The 14196-nt window shown below is 47.4% G+C and overlaps 1 gene segment (V, D, J or C); it reads right to left on the bottom strand.

Moving 5' to 3' along the window:
* Positions 1 to 5304: 5304 nt before the first annotated feature.
* LOC114509423 lies at positions 5305 to 13850 on the bottom strand. The segment is given in 2 exon segments: positions 5305 to 5681; positions 13787 to 13850. Coding segments are annotated over 2 exon segments (408 nt in total).
* Between the last annotated feature and the right edge of the window lie 346 nt (positions 13851 to 14196).

Genomic DNA, 14196 nt, shown 5'->3' with positions numbered 1-14196 from the left:
AAAACCAGGTCACCCTCTCTAATGAGCACTTCTCCTGAGGTTCTGAAGGGGCTTCCAGTGCCCTCCATGGTGAAGCTGAGAACTGCAGCCCTGAGGTTGCTTGGTGGAGAAGGTCTCAACCACCAACCAGAGAGGCAAAGGGTATGAATCAGAGAGGGAATCAGGACTCTCGGGGAAGGGAGGAGGGAAAAGGAGGGAAACAGGCAAAAATGACTATGAACCACTCAGGTTCACATCAAAACTGAGCAAAATGTACGAAGTTCCCATATGCCCCTGTCCCTACATTTACACAGCCTCCCCCACCATCAACACTGCCCACCCGAGGGGGTCATTTGTTATAAACCACAAACCTACGCTGACACTCTATTATCAGCCAAAGACCCTATTTTACGTTTGGGTTCACCCCTGCTGTTGTACATTCTATGGGTTTGGACAAATGTAAAAGCCATGAATCCACCATTACTGTGTCGTACAGAACAGTCTCACTGCCCTAAACACCCCTGTGCCCCACAGCTCTGTCCTTCCCTGTGTCTCTCCACTGACTTCTGGAAACAACTGGTCTTTCTACTGCCTCCTCAGTTTGCCCTTTTCCAGACGTCATAGAGGTAGAATCATGCAACATGTAGCCTTTTCACATTGGCTTCTTTCACTTAGTAGCGTTCCTGTAAGATTCCTCCATGTCTTTTCATGCACTTTCTTTCTTCTCAGGGATGAATAATATTCCACTCCCTGCACCTACAATGGCTTATCTATCATATACTGAAGAGCACCGCAGCTGCTTTCAGGTGTTGGCATTTATGAACAGGTGCTATGCCATCCCTGAGTAGGTTTCTGATGGACATCTATTTTGAATTCATTTGAGTGCTGGGTTGTATGGCAAGATTATTTTTAAGTTTATAAAAAACCACCAAACTTTTTAAGAAATAGCTGTACTATTTTACTTTCCCACCAGCAATGAAAGAGTTTCTTTTGCTCCGCATGCTTGGCAGCATTTGGTGGTGTTAGTGTTTGATTTTTCCTATTCTAATAGGTGGTTAGTGGTATCTCATTGTTGCTTTAATTTGCAATCTTTAATGTCATGTCTTGTTGAACATCTTTTCATATGCTGATTTGCATCTGTATGTCTTCCTTGGTGAAATGGCTGCTCAAATCTCTTTGACATTTTTTAATAGGTTTTTCTTATTTTTGATTTTTGAGAGAGTTTTGTATAATTTGGTTAATGGCCTGTTAAGAGATTCGTCTTTTGCAAATATTTCCTCTTATTCTGTGGAAGAAAGAAGTTGAATTGTGCCAGTCTTCTCATTCTCTTGACAGCGCCTGAGTCACAACAGAAGTCTTAAATTTAATATGGCCCAGCTGATCAAAGTTTTCATGGATTGTGACTTTGGTGTTGTAATGAAAATGTCATCACCATACACAAGGTCATCTCCATTTTCCCGTTTTCTCTAATGCATTTTATCATTTTGCATTTTACAGTCAGGCCTGTACATTTTGAGTTAATTTTTGTAAAGATTGTTAGGTCTGTCTCTAGATTTTTGTTTTGTTTTGCATATGGATACCCAGTTTTTCACCACCATTTGCTGATAGACTGCCCTTCATTGCACCACCTTTGCTCCATTGCCAAATGCCAGTGAACTGTTCTTGTGTGGGTCTGTTTCTTGGCTCTCTGTTCTGTTCCATTGGTCTGCCTGTCTGTTCTTTTGCTAATGCCGCTCTGTCTTGATCACTGTACCTTTATAGTCAGTCTTGAAGTTAGGTAGTGCCAGTCCTCAGAGCTTTTTCTTCTCTCTTGATGTTGTTTTGGCTATTCTGGATCTTTTCCTTATCCATATAAACTGTTAGAACCATGTTGCTGGTATTTACAAAATAACTCTCTGAGGTTTCCATTGGGATTGCATGGAATCTGTAGATCAACTTGGAAAGAACTGACATCTGGACAATATTGAGTCTTCCTGTCCATGAGTACTGGATCCCTCTCCACTTATTTAGTTCTTCTTTGGTTTCTTTTCTTAGAGGTTTGTAGTTTTCCTTCCATGGGTATTGTACATATAGTGTTATACTTATACTTCATTTAAGTGTTTCATTTAAGGGGTGGTATTGTGCTTTTCATTTCACACTCACTACTTCATTGCTGATATGTAAGAAAGTGGTCAACACTTGTATATTAACGCTGTGTCCTACTACTTTGTTATAATTGCTTATTAGTTCCTGGAGGGGTTTTTGTTGTTGTTGTCGATTCTTTCAGATTTCTTTGTGGACAACTGTGTCATTCATAGAAGAAGGTAAGTGTATATCTGCCTTCTCAATCTGTATAACCTTTATTTCTTTTCTTTGTCTCATTAGCTAAAACTTGTATGGCAATGTTTAGAGGAGTGGTGAGAGGGGACATCCTTGCCTTGTTTCTGATCTTAGCAAAAGAGTTTATTAGCATATCATTAGCATGACGTTAGCTATAGGTTGTAGATGTATTTCCCTCTATGTTGAGTTTGTGTGAGTTTTACCATGAATGGATGTTGAATTTTGTCCAATGCTTTCTCTGCATCAGTCGATATGGTTATGTATTTGATCTTCTTCATCCTATTGATGTGATAAATTACATTAATTGATTTTTGAATATGGAACATACCTGGAATAAGTGCCACTTGCTCATGGTGTATAATTCTTTACACATTTTTGTATGCAATTGGCCAACATTCTGTTGAGGATTTTTACATCTCTTTCCATGAATGATATTGATCTGTTATAATTATTTTCTGTCATTTTTTTAACCTGTTTTGGTATTAGGTTGATGCTGTTCTCATAAAATGAGTTAGGAAGTATTCTATCTGCTTCTATTTTCTGGAAGAACCTGCGGAGGATTGGTATAATTTTTTTCTTAAGTGTTTGCTGGAATTCACCAGTGAACCCCCTTGAGCTTGGGTTTGTTCCATTTTGGAAGGTTACCAGTTATTGATTCAATTTTTTAAATTGGTGTACACTTGTTCAGATTGTTTGTTCCTTCTTGAGTAAGCTTTGAGTGGACTGTGTCTTTCAAAGACTGATTCATAGTATTCTTGTGTTATCATTTTAATGTTTGTGGCATCAGTACTCTTCCTTTCTTTTGTGATATTAGTAATTTTTATCTTCTCTCTTTTTCCTTAGTTAGTATAGCTAGGGATTTACTAATTACCTTTTCAAAGAACCAGCTTTTGATTTTGTGGGTTTTCTCTCCTAATTCACTGTTTCCAATTTCACTGATTTATGTCTTAATTTTTATCATTTATTTTTTCTGCTATTCTTTATTTAAAGTGTACTTCTCTTTCTAGTTTTCCAAAGTGGAAGATTATACTACCGCTTGTAGATCTTTATCTACTGTCTGCATTCCAGCAATGTTTTCCTCTAAGCACCCATTTTGCCACATCTCACAAATGTTGATCTTTTATTTTCATTTACTTCAATTTTTTCAAAATCCTCTTGAGATTTCCTCTTTGGCGCATGTGTTGTTCAGAAGTGTATTATTGAATCTCCAAGTGTTTGGGAGATTTTCCAGCTGCTCGTTACTGATTCCTAGTTGAACTCTCTTTTGATCTGAGACAGATACTGTACAAAGTCTCAAGGACAATCACGGAGTCCCTGTTTCTCCTTGGCATTCTAACAGTTTTTGCCTCAAATATTTTGCCACTCCGTTGTTAGAGGACCATTTCTCTTGAGGGCCATCCTTGTGGAGGGCCGTCCACGAAAGTGTGGAGTTTCCCTTATGAGTTGCCTCCCCACCCTCAGGAGTTTTTAACCCTGAGATTTGTCCACCTCCAGCAATTCATCAGCACAGTTTTGGTGTTTGGATTGAGCACTGATCTCCACAGAGGTTTCTGCTGCAACAGCTTGTGATTGTCTGTATTCACCTGCCTGTCTCCACAGTTTTGGGGTAGGTGACCTCACCTCTCTGAAGGATATCAGAAGAGTTATTGATTCTCCTGTTTGTCAGATTCTCACCTGTTAGGAAGGAGCGACTAGTTCCAAGTTCCTTCCCTGGTGGATCAGAAACTGTAAGTCTTTTAAGCAACCTTTCCAGAAGACTATTAAGGAGGAAGTTACATACACACAAATGAACCACATATATTCCAAAGCTAATTAAGTGTTTATACCACCCACATAAACGTGGGAAAACCCTTAAGAAGCTTCATTTCTGTAGTTGCAGAGAATTCTATGTTCCTCAAAGGAAGAACCTCTCTCCTTAATTAGCTACCAGACCTTCCTGCTCTGTCACTACGGCCTCTCCCCACACACAGAGATCAGGGTTTGGAACAGAGTAGACCCTAAGGACTCGGATTGTGGAGGATAAAATGACTTTCCCTCTTCTCACAGAAGGCAGGGTCTGTGGGTCCGCATCTGTACTTGCTCCAGTTAGAATTCCCCCAGGAGCCCACAGGTCACATGAAAACCTCATCAATGTCTGCACAAACGTCCACTCTGCTCCTCTCTGCATTCAGAGAGATCTCCCCTCTGAGTCTAAACTGTCTGTGTGGTTGACAAGTTCCTCCTCCAGGCTCTCTGCATAATGCAGCCAGGGTTGACCCAGGCTAAACAGGAAGAGTCCAGTGGCCATGTGGGGTCGTGAGGAGGGGACAGCACTGCCCATTCTTGTCACTCCCATGTGCCCAGGTACGCACTCAATGACCGGTTTCCCTCGTCCCAGGTGCTCTACCCACCAGGCTGATGTGGAAAGTACTATTTGTTCACGCTGCAGATAAGGCCACTGACATGCAGAGAAGTTCAGAAGCATGTCCGTGATGCATGTCCAGGGCTTGAAACATCTATGTTTTCAATCCAGACTTTTTCATATGAAAAACAAGTTCTCTTTCAATTTTCTCCATTGTGTAAGTCTTAGAAATGGAGAGAAAGGGAGGAGCAGGAGTCAGAAAAGAAATAGGATGATAATATTTCTGAAGTATTTCCTCCTAGAATAAGCAGAGTTCGTTGTAGCAGTGAATCCAGCAGCAAGAATTAGCACCACTAATTTAACATGAATTTAATAAGAATTTCATATGATCCTCCCACAACCCTATGAAGTAGATAATGTTCTGCTCTCCTTTCCCAGGAGAGAACTCAAAGATTAAGTTCTTCTCGGAGCTGGAAAGTGAACTGTGGGCAGCGAGCGGGTGGGGTTTGTGGGGCCAGCATCTCTGCTGACCTGGACATGGCTGTGCCCGAGGCTCCCTGCCCCAAAACCGAGAAATGTTTATGAGTCTCTGTGTGTGCAGCTGTGAGAGCCCACCCAGTGCAGGGGAAGGTGGAGGAACCTCCCAGGTTTCCTTTGTGAGCAGAGCAGTAAGGAGGTTTTCATCTCACTTCCCCATGTGTCAGAAGCACTGTGTAAGTATTAGAGTTGTTATGATATGTAGCACAGTAATAGTCAGCCTCGTCCTCAGGCTGCAGCCCAGAGATGGTCAGGAGCCCTGCATTGGCCGAGGTGTCTTTGGATCCAGAGAAGCGGCTGGGGACCCCTGAGCCCTGGTACTTGTCTGAGTCTGATTTGAATCTCAGGAGATACCGGGGAGGGCTCCCTGGCTTTTGCTGGAACCAGCGAATGTTGTAGTCGGCAACATTGAAGCCACTGCTGAGGGTGCAGGTGAGTCTGGCTGTTGCTCCAGGAGATGCAGAGAGGGAGGGCGGCTGAGTCAGCACAGGCTGGGAGAGAGAACCTGCAGACACAGACACTTGTCAATTAGGGGGCAGAACCAGGGGAAGCTTCTCAGGAAATGAGCAGGCAGGGAATAAAACAGAACAGAGGCCTGGTCCCCAAGGCCCACCCTACCAGTGCAATGAGAGAGGAGCACAAGGAGGAGAGGAGTCCAGGCCATGGTGCACACAGCCCCTGAGCTCACAGTGGGGCTGGGCTGCCCAGGTCTCCTTTTCTCCCCACCCTCTGCCAGAGGAGGGGCTGTCCATGCAAATGTGTGTCCACCCCCTCCCTGAACCCTGGTGCTGGAGCTCAGGTCACACCCAGACTGAGAAAGATGGAGGCTGGCTTCACCCCTTGGGACACCCTTGAGGGGAATCACCCCTTGAGACATCACAGAGGGCCCTTGTCAGGGGATATTATCAGGCCCCAGAAGACACAGCTGCTGAGTCCCTGTCAGTGTGCACAGGTTCCAACCAGCAGACAAAAGCTCTATTAGTGAATGGTCCCTAAGGAGCAGCTTGGTAGGCACAGCAGGGCTGTCCCACAGCGCCCCCTGCTGGTGGCAGTAGCAACACCTCCCAACATGACCCAAAGCACAAGCTGGTTTCTGCAGGTCTGCAGGTCACTGACTCTGTTCACATATCCAGGGTCTGGTTCCCAGATACTGTGACTCTGATCACTGTACAGGTTACTGTGACATCTCACTCCAGGAATCCACAACTATGGGAGGTGCAAACTTGTACGTAAATGACAAATTAATTTATTTTCGCAGCCAGTGATGATATGGCAAAAGTAAATGCACAGTGACCTTCACATCCAATGTCACAGATGAGGGCACCACTCACCTGGTTCGAAGGCCCTTCCGGACTGCACAGAGCATTTGCCAGGAACACACTCAGGGGCAGGGGCAGAGGAGGCCTATTCAGCAAAGATGTCAAGTCATGCGATGCACGCACAGTTTTCACAGATGTGATTTGATTGAGTGATTGCTAAAGAGAATGGCTTTTGAAGGGCTCACATTTAACAGTGGAAAGTGTACCATCCTAATTCATTTTAGGAATTAATCTTTATTCTTCTTTGTTTTTTCTCATTTTTTATTCTTAGTGTTTTACATACCTGTGTATTCAGTTTCTTATTAGGATTCTCTCTTAGGTGATGTCACATTTGTTTGTATTTTAAACAAAACTTCCTACCTTAACTTTCTTACTCATCGTCTCACTTTAGTAACAGGATACGAGTTTGGTGTGATGCCATTTGCAGACGTGCTGACTGTCTGGTCAGTTGGAGGCAGGGACCATCACATCCCTCTGTACCCAGACCCACCTCTGCTGTACCTGTGTCCACGGTCCCATGGTCCCCACATGTCTAAACTCATGGGACTCCTAGTCAATGACTCTGACCAGGATCACTTTCTCACCTCGGGCACTCTCCCCTCAAGGCACTCGCAGGGTCTTTCTCACTCATCTCAGACTGGTCACCCCCTACTTAAAACCCTCAGGGACTCCCCACTGCTGTTTGCACAGAATCCCAACTCCTGAGCTCCCCTCAGGGGCCCTCATGATCAGGCCCATCCCCTCTACCCCACCACACAGCCCCTCCATGTGCTCTCAGACCCCCAACTCCTCCACTTCCCTGTTATTTCAGATCCCAGACTCCTGTCCCTTCATGGTGCTCAAGGTGTCTCCTCCTCTGTCCTTTGGAAAGAAATAGGATCAAACCTCAAATCATGGTGACAGCTCACCTTTGGCCAAATCTGAGTGGCTCTCACTAGTAGTAGAGCACACATACATCATCATCATGGACAGAATAAGAGAATTAATACGACAATGTTGAAGTCACACAAACTATAGAGAAGAGTTCAAAGAACTGCCTGCATCAATTATACCACCTCAACCCCCATGCATGGGACTCATCTTGTTTAATCTCCTATCCTCTGTATCTACTGACTTAAAACACAAACAGCCAGTGTCTTTCCTGGTGTGGCTCAGTGGACTGAGTGCCAGCCTGCAAACCAAGGGTCTCTGGTTCAATTTCCAGTCAAGGCACATGCCTGCTTTGCAGGCCAGGTCTCTGGTAGGGGGCACCCAAGGGGCAACCACACACTTAAGTTTCTCTTTCTTTCTCCCTTCCTCCCTTCCCCTCTCCAAAAATAAATAAATAAAATCTTTCAAAAAAGAACAGGAACACACAGCATGTCCCTTTATCAGCACATGTTCTAGCATAAATAAGCATGTGTGTCCCCAAACTGTTGGCACAGGACAGGAAGGGGTACCACCTCCTGTCACATGAATGTACGTGTGTAGAAATCTCCAGAATGGTCAGCTGACTGGCTGCTGCACTGAGTGAGAGTGGGAAGGGGAACAGGCTTCCTGTGTCTGGAGTCATGAGGTTCAGGGATGACACGTGTGAGCAGAAGGAAGTCCAGACCAGTACACACGGCCTCGGACCATCATTTATTGGCTCCCTTCACCCACGTCACAGGGCAAAATCCTGTCTCTTCACATAGACATTTCAAATGTATGTCTCTTCCTCCATGAGTTTCTGCACTAGAGTCCTTTGTGAGACTTTGGGTTGAAAAGTTGATTATTACATTTTGTTGATCAAATGGTGAATTTTGAGCTGTGTGTTAGTCCCAGGTGACAACCGATGACCTTGCAGACTGTTATTTAAGTGAAATGTGAGCAGACACTCAAACAACCAAGTCCTCCTGGGCAGGTCACGTGCTCAAGGGGGTCGTGCTGTCTTCTGTCCTCAGTGTCTGCTCCTCACTCACCCGCTGCTCCTGTCTGTGCTCCAGGACCCACACACACCTGACCCCAAGGGCACGAGACCCTGTCATGTGCCCATTCATCTCTGGGTCTCAGGCTTGAAATGTGCTTCTAGAGAATAAATGAAAACATATGAAATGTGTTATCTGCAAAGTGTACAATTTCAGTATACCAACTGCACACATATTTTGGCCAAAAATTGTACTTCACTCATGGATTTGTGTTTGGTTTTCTGTTTGTTTTATTTAATCTTTATTATATTAGTTTCCATTAACATTTAGTCCTCTTATACCCTCCTCTCCTCAGCCATCATCACACCATTGTCCATGCCCATGAGTCCTTTCCCTTTGCTCAATCCCTTCACCCCCTAACCTCCCACCCCCACACTACCTGTCCTCCTGCTGTCCTTCACACTGATTCACAGGACTGTCCACACAACTGGGTCACAGGCTCTGACCTCATGTGAGTCTGTGTAACACTTTTGTCTAACAGACGGGAACTCAGAAGCACAGAGAGATGGCATATTAGTCTCTGTCCAGCTGACTGGCATGAACAGGACTCAAAGGCAAAGGCTGCCTAAAAACTGAGAACACATTCTTTTAGCCCAGTGGCTCTCAACCTAGGAGGATTGGGCCCTGTCTAGGCATATATGGAAATCTGAAGGGTTCAGTGGGTCATAACTTCACAAGAGGGTGCCACTCTCATCTATGAACAGAGTCCAAAGAAGCATCTGAGTGTCCCACATCCACAGAGCAAACCCTCCACAAGCACTGACCCATCCTCATTCCACAAACACACAGGCTCACACACCCTGCTCTGAACTAACTCACCCTCAGGAATTCATTGTATAGAAAAGAGACAATCAACCTCCCTGAAAGGTAGAAAGAAAATAGAGGGACTCAGAACCCTGCAATCTCAACACAAACTTTCCAGCAGGAGACAGAAGACAGCACCATCCTTGGTGGGGACAGGCTGAGTGCAGACCCAGAAGGGGAAGCTCTGGGGGTTTTGGTCTCACTTCCCCCTGAGTCTGCAGCACCGTGTAATAACCACTACTCTCAGAAGACTGACAGTAGTAGTCAGTCTCGTCTTCAGGCTGCAGCCCCGAGATGGTCAGGGAGGCAGTGTTGGAGGAGCTGTCTGTGGAGCCAGAGAACCGATCCGGAACCCCAGAGGGTCTTTTGTTATTATCATAGATCACAGTGGTGAGACCCCTGCCTGGGCGCTGTTGGTACCAGTGCACATATCTGCTCCCAATGTTGCCGCTGCTGCGGGTGCAGGAGATGGTGGCCGTCTGTCCCAGAGACCCAGACACAGAGCCGGGCTGAGTCAGCACAAACTGGGCCCAAGACCCTGCAAGGAGGAGCAGCACAGAGATCAGTGAGGACAAGACAGACCCTGTTCCCAGGGAGGGAGTTGAGGGTATCGACCCAGGGGACAAGGTGGTGCCCTCCCAGAATCCCCCTCAGGCCCCACCTGTGCAGTGAGCCAGGACAGTGAGGAGAAGTGCAGCCCAGTCCATGGTGGAGACGCCCCCAGACTCTGCTTCCTGAGCCCCACAGGCAGGCCTGAGTCTTCAGACTTTATGTCAGCCTGAGGCTCAGAGTGGGACGTCGTTATGCAAATATCCCCTTTTATTAGGTGTACAAGCCCCTCCTTTAAATAATCCCGGGTCCTGATGAAACAAAGAGATCACAAGAGTGAGAGGGTTGCAACCCATGATTGACACAGGAAAACCTGCTAGAGTCAGGGCCAAGGACTCACAGGGGAGGAATGTGGGGCATGGCCGCCCTCTGGTGGATACAGGAGACATGTACCCGCAGGCTAGTGCTGGTGCTCAGGGCCCTGGTCCTGCGCCTGACCCTGATCCTGTGCCCTCCCAGTCCCAGCCTTTCACAAGGTTCCATTCACTTAGAAATATGGGTCTTAGGCTCCTTTGTGTCCTTCTGTGGCCTGATATATCATTTACTGATGTTGCCAATTATACCGTTCCATTGTATATGGACCAGAGTGTGTTTTGTGATTCATTCACCTTATTGAAGGACGTAGTAGTTGCTTTGTAAGTTTTAAGAAATGTGAATGAATGAGCTGTAACTGCATGTGCATATGCTTGTTTGAACACAAGTGACTGATTTAAATAAAGACATAGGAGAGTGATTTCTGTGTTGTATCACACAAGAGTGTGTTTAACTTTGTGAGAAACTGCCAAAGTGTCTTCAAAGGTGTCCATGCCTGGTGGGTCCCAGCAGCACCAATGAGAGTCCCTGCCGCCCCACAGCCTGGGAGCCTCTGCTGTCCTCAGAGTGTGGGTGTTGGCCATGGCTGATGGGAACCTGGTGGTTCCTCATTGTTACACGTGAATTTCTTAGTAACACCTTATGTTCACCATCTTTCATGTTATTCCTAGTTGTACACATTCCTTAGTCATAAGACTGTTGAGAACTGCTGAGTGGGAGGGAGGGTGACGTTCCCCACTACCGAAGAATTCGAAGACTGCACAAAGGTCTTAAATCAGATGAAAACAAATTCTCTGTGGTTTCAAAGCTCAGAGAAGTATGCGTGAAGCCCAGGCTGATACCAGGGATCATGCATCTTGCTGTGCACGTGTTAGCTGGGTGTGAATAAAGGAAGGAAGCAAGCGAAGGGAGTCTGACATGATTAAGCAAAATCCACCGGGAAGCATAAGCCTACTTGCTTAGCCAGGAAGCTACAGCTTCACTCTCCCCGGGGGATGGCAGCCTGACCCTCCCAGGGGATGAACGCCCTGGCCTCTCCTTGTAGGAGGAGCATCCTGGTTCCCAAGGAACAAAGAGACCTCTCTCTCTCTCTCTCTCTCTGTCAGTATCTCTCGCTTTCTCTTTCTCTTTCTCTCTTCTCCCTCTTCTAGAAACATGCAATCGCCCCATTTGTTCACTGTCTCCATAGCAACAGTTGGGCCTAGCAGCCAAGCAGGGCCCAGAGTTGATGGTGTGGCCCTGAAAGACAAAACTATAATAACAACCAGAAACTCTGGATACTGGTCTTTGATCTGGCTTTACTGAAGCCACTGTTGAACATTTTCATACCAGGACATACAGACATGTGACACATGGGCAGCCTTCTATTTGACTCAGATAAATTTTGCCACACCACTCTCTTGCTCATGTGTCTGAGAAAGGCTTTTCTCCTGATCCCATGAAGCAAGACTGGGGCACAAACGCCCACCTGGTCTTCTGGTGTCTCACGTGCTGCATTTGGGCCTTTCCCAGCCCCGCTCAGAACCGGGGGGCTCTTTGCTCTGGAAGCAAAGCAGTTCTGTGTGCTCTGGGGGAACCATATCTTCAAATGGAGATATTTTCATTGTCACCACAAAGAAAAAATTGAGAAAATGATTCTTTTGTTTTAAAAGCACAAGTGACACCAGGAATTCATAAGCCACAGCTGGTGTCAGGCACAGGCAGAAGCAGGGACTCATGAACCAAGCAGGGGCAGGAAGGCACATTTGTCATATTTCCCCATGGCACAGGCCATCATTGATGCCATTGGGTTGTGTTCAGCTCTGTAACCATGATCATCAGCAATCATCTAAAGGCTGGACCCCAGAGCTGTTCACTGTGGTTCTGGTGACACAACAGAATGCAGAGAATGAGACTCAAACCCAAGAAGGTCCCTCACAGCTCTTCTAGGTGACAAATGTGGGGGCTCTACCTGGGAGCCCTTGGAAACATTGCCAGGGTCACCCCCTATGTGTCTGCTGCTTCCTGTGCAGGAGAAGCTCACCTGGGGTCTGGGGCTCATCAGCAGCTTCATGGGGGAGGTACACGGGCACACACTGGGGACTTCCTGCTCCTGATGCCCTGCAGCCCAGCCCACAACCTGGATGGCTGGGGAGCCCAGGGAAGTGTGAGAGGACTGGGGGACAGTCGGTGCCTGTGGGCTCAGGGAGAACCACTCACAGTCATGAGGTCACCAGTCATGGAGGGCGCCCAAGGGCCCAGTGTCCAGGGTCAGGCTGAAGGGCCTGGGGCCATGGGGATGTTGAAGACATAACACAAGATTCTCACTTATGACATTAATTTGTGGGTTCACATGACTGTCTGGGTCATCACTGGTACTTGCAGAGACAGTTTTGCAAGATAAGAGAAAATATATATGGGTCTCAGCCTCCTGACCTTGAAATTTGCAGGGTGACCAATGTTCCTTTTGTTCTAAAGAGGGGGCTCTGGGTGGGCTCCTGGGGAGGACTGCTCACCTCATAGACAGAGGCAGGATGCAAAGCCGGGAAATTTACAACCCTGCCCCCCGTTTCCTGAGGAGGGAGAAGAGTTCAGGTCGAGGTCACAGATTAATTGAAACAACTGGTGGGACCCTGGGAGCTTTCAAGTTAAAGTGAAGATTCGTGTAACACCGGAGACGTGCTGCTTATGAGCGTCACCTGAAGAGCAGGCAGTCTCGTGGGGACTTGGCCCTTCTGCTGTGCCCCTGACACTGTCCTCCAGGCAGCCGTGGGAGAGCTGAGTTGTGTGGTGGGACATCCAGCTGGTGTCACAGGGAACTGCTTGTTGTGAAGAAAAATCCTCCCACAGTTGGTGACCAGATGTGACAGAAGGGTTCTGTGTGAGTGCAAAACAAGACACAGCAGTAAGATAACCCTCAGATTTTTACTTAAAAATATTTATTCTGTTAAAATTTACTCCAGACACTGTGGGGATGGTCAGTCGGGCTTTGTCACCCTTCAGTGTGAGTGACCAGGGATGCCCTGTGCTCTCACTCATGACTGTGTGCTGCTCCGCCCCCTTCCACGGACGTTTCTGACTGCACAGGAGCCCACCTTGCAGAGGCCCCCACAGGAGCTCCCGTGAGGCTCAGAGCATAACCTCTGGGCCAGGGGTTTCTGTCTCACTTCCTCGTCATCTGAGCCACTGTGAGTAACTGAAGCTGCTCCCACTGCCATGAGCTGTAGCACAGTAATAGTCGGCCTCGTCCTCAGTGCTGCAGCCCAGAGATGGTCAGGAGCCCTGCATTGGCCGAGGCATCTTTGGATCCAGAGAGCGGCTGGGGACCCGGAGCCCTGGTGCTTGTCTGAGTCTGATTTAAATCTCAGGAGATACCGGGGAGGGCTCCCTGGATTCTGCTGGAAGCCAGTGTATGTTGGTGGTTGGCAACATTGAAGCCACTGCTGAGGGTGCAGGTGAGTCTGGCTGTTGCTCCAGAAGATGCAGAGAGGAGGGCGGCTGAGTCGCCACAGGGTGGGAGAGGGACCCTGCAAACACAGACACTTGTCAGTGATGGGGCAGAACCAGGGGAATTTTCTCAGGACATGGAGCAGGAAGGGAATAACCTGGGACTGAGCCCTGGTCCCCGGACCCGTCCCTACCTGTGCAGTGAGAGAGGAGCACGAGGAGGAGAGGAGTCCAGGCCATGTGCACACAGCCCCTGAGCCCACAGTGGGGCTGGGCTGCCCAGGCCTCCTTTTCTTCTTACCCTCTGTCGGGGGAGGGGTTGTCCATGCAAATGTGTGTCCATCCAGGGACTGCCCAGCCCCTCCCTGAGCCCTGCTGCTGGAGTTCGCTCACACTCAGACTGAGGAAGATGGAGGCTGACTTCACCCCTTGAGAGACCCCTGAGGGGAATAACCCCTTGAGACATCACAGAGGCCCCTTCTCAGGGGATATTATCAAGCTCCAGAGGACAACAGCTGCTGAGTCCCGTCAGTGTGCACTGGTTCCAACCACCAGACGCAGGCTCCTATTAGTGAATGGTCCTATGAGCAGCTTAGTAGGCACC

The sequence above is a fragment of the Phyllostomus discolor genome, chromosome 13 (genome assembly GCF_004126475.2).
Source record: "Phyllostomus discolor isolate MPI-MPIP mPhyDis1 chromosome 13, mPhyDis1.pri.v3, whole genome shotgun sequence".
In the NCBI taxonomy this organism is placed as follows: domain Eukaryota; kingdom Metazoa; phylum Chordata; class Mammalia; order Chiroptera; family Phyllostomidae; genus Phyllostomus; species Phyllostomus discolor.
The sequence above is the reverse complement of the archived record's forward strand: the minus strand, read 5'-3'. Positions and strand labels throughout refer to the sequence as shown.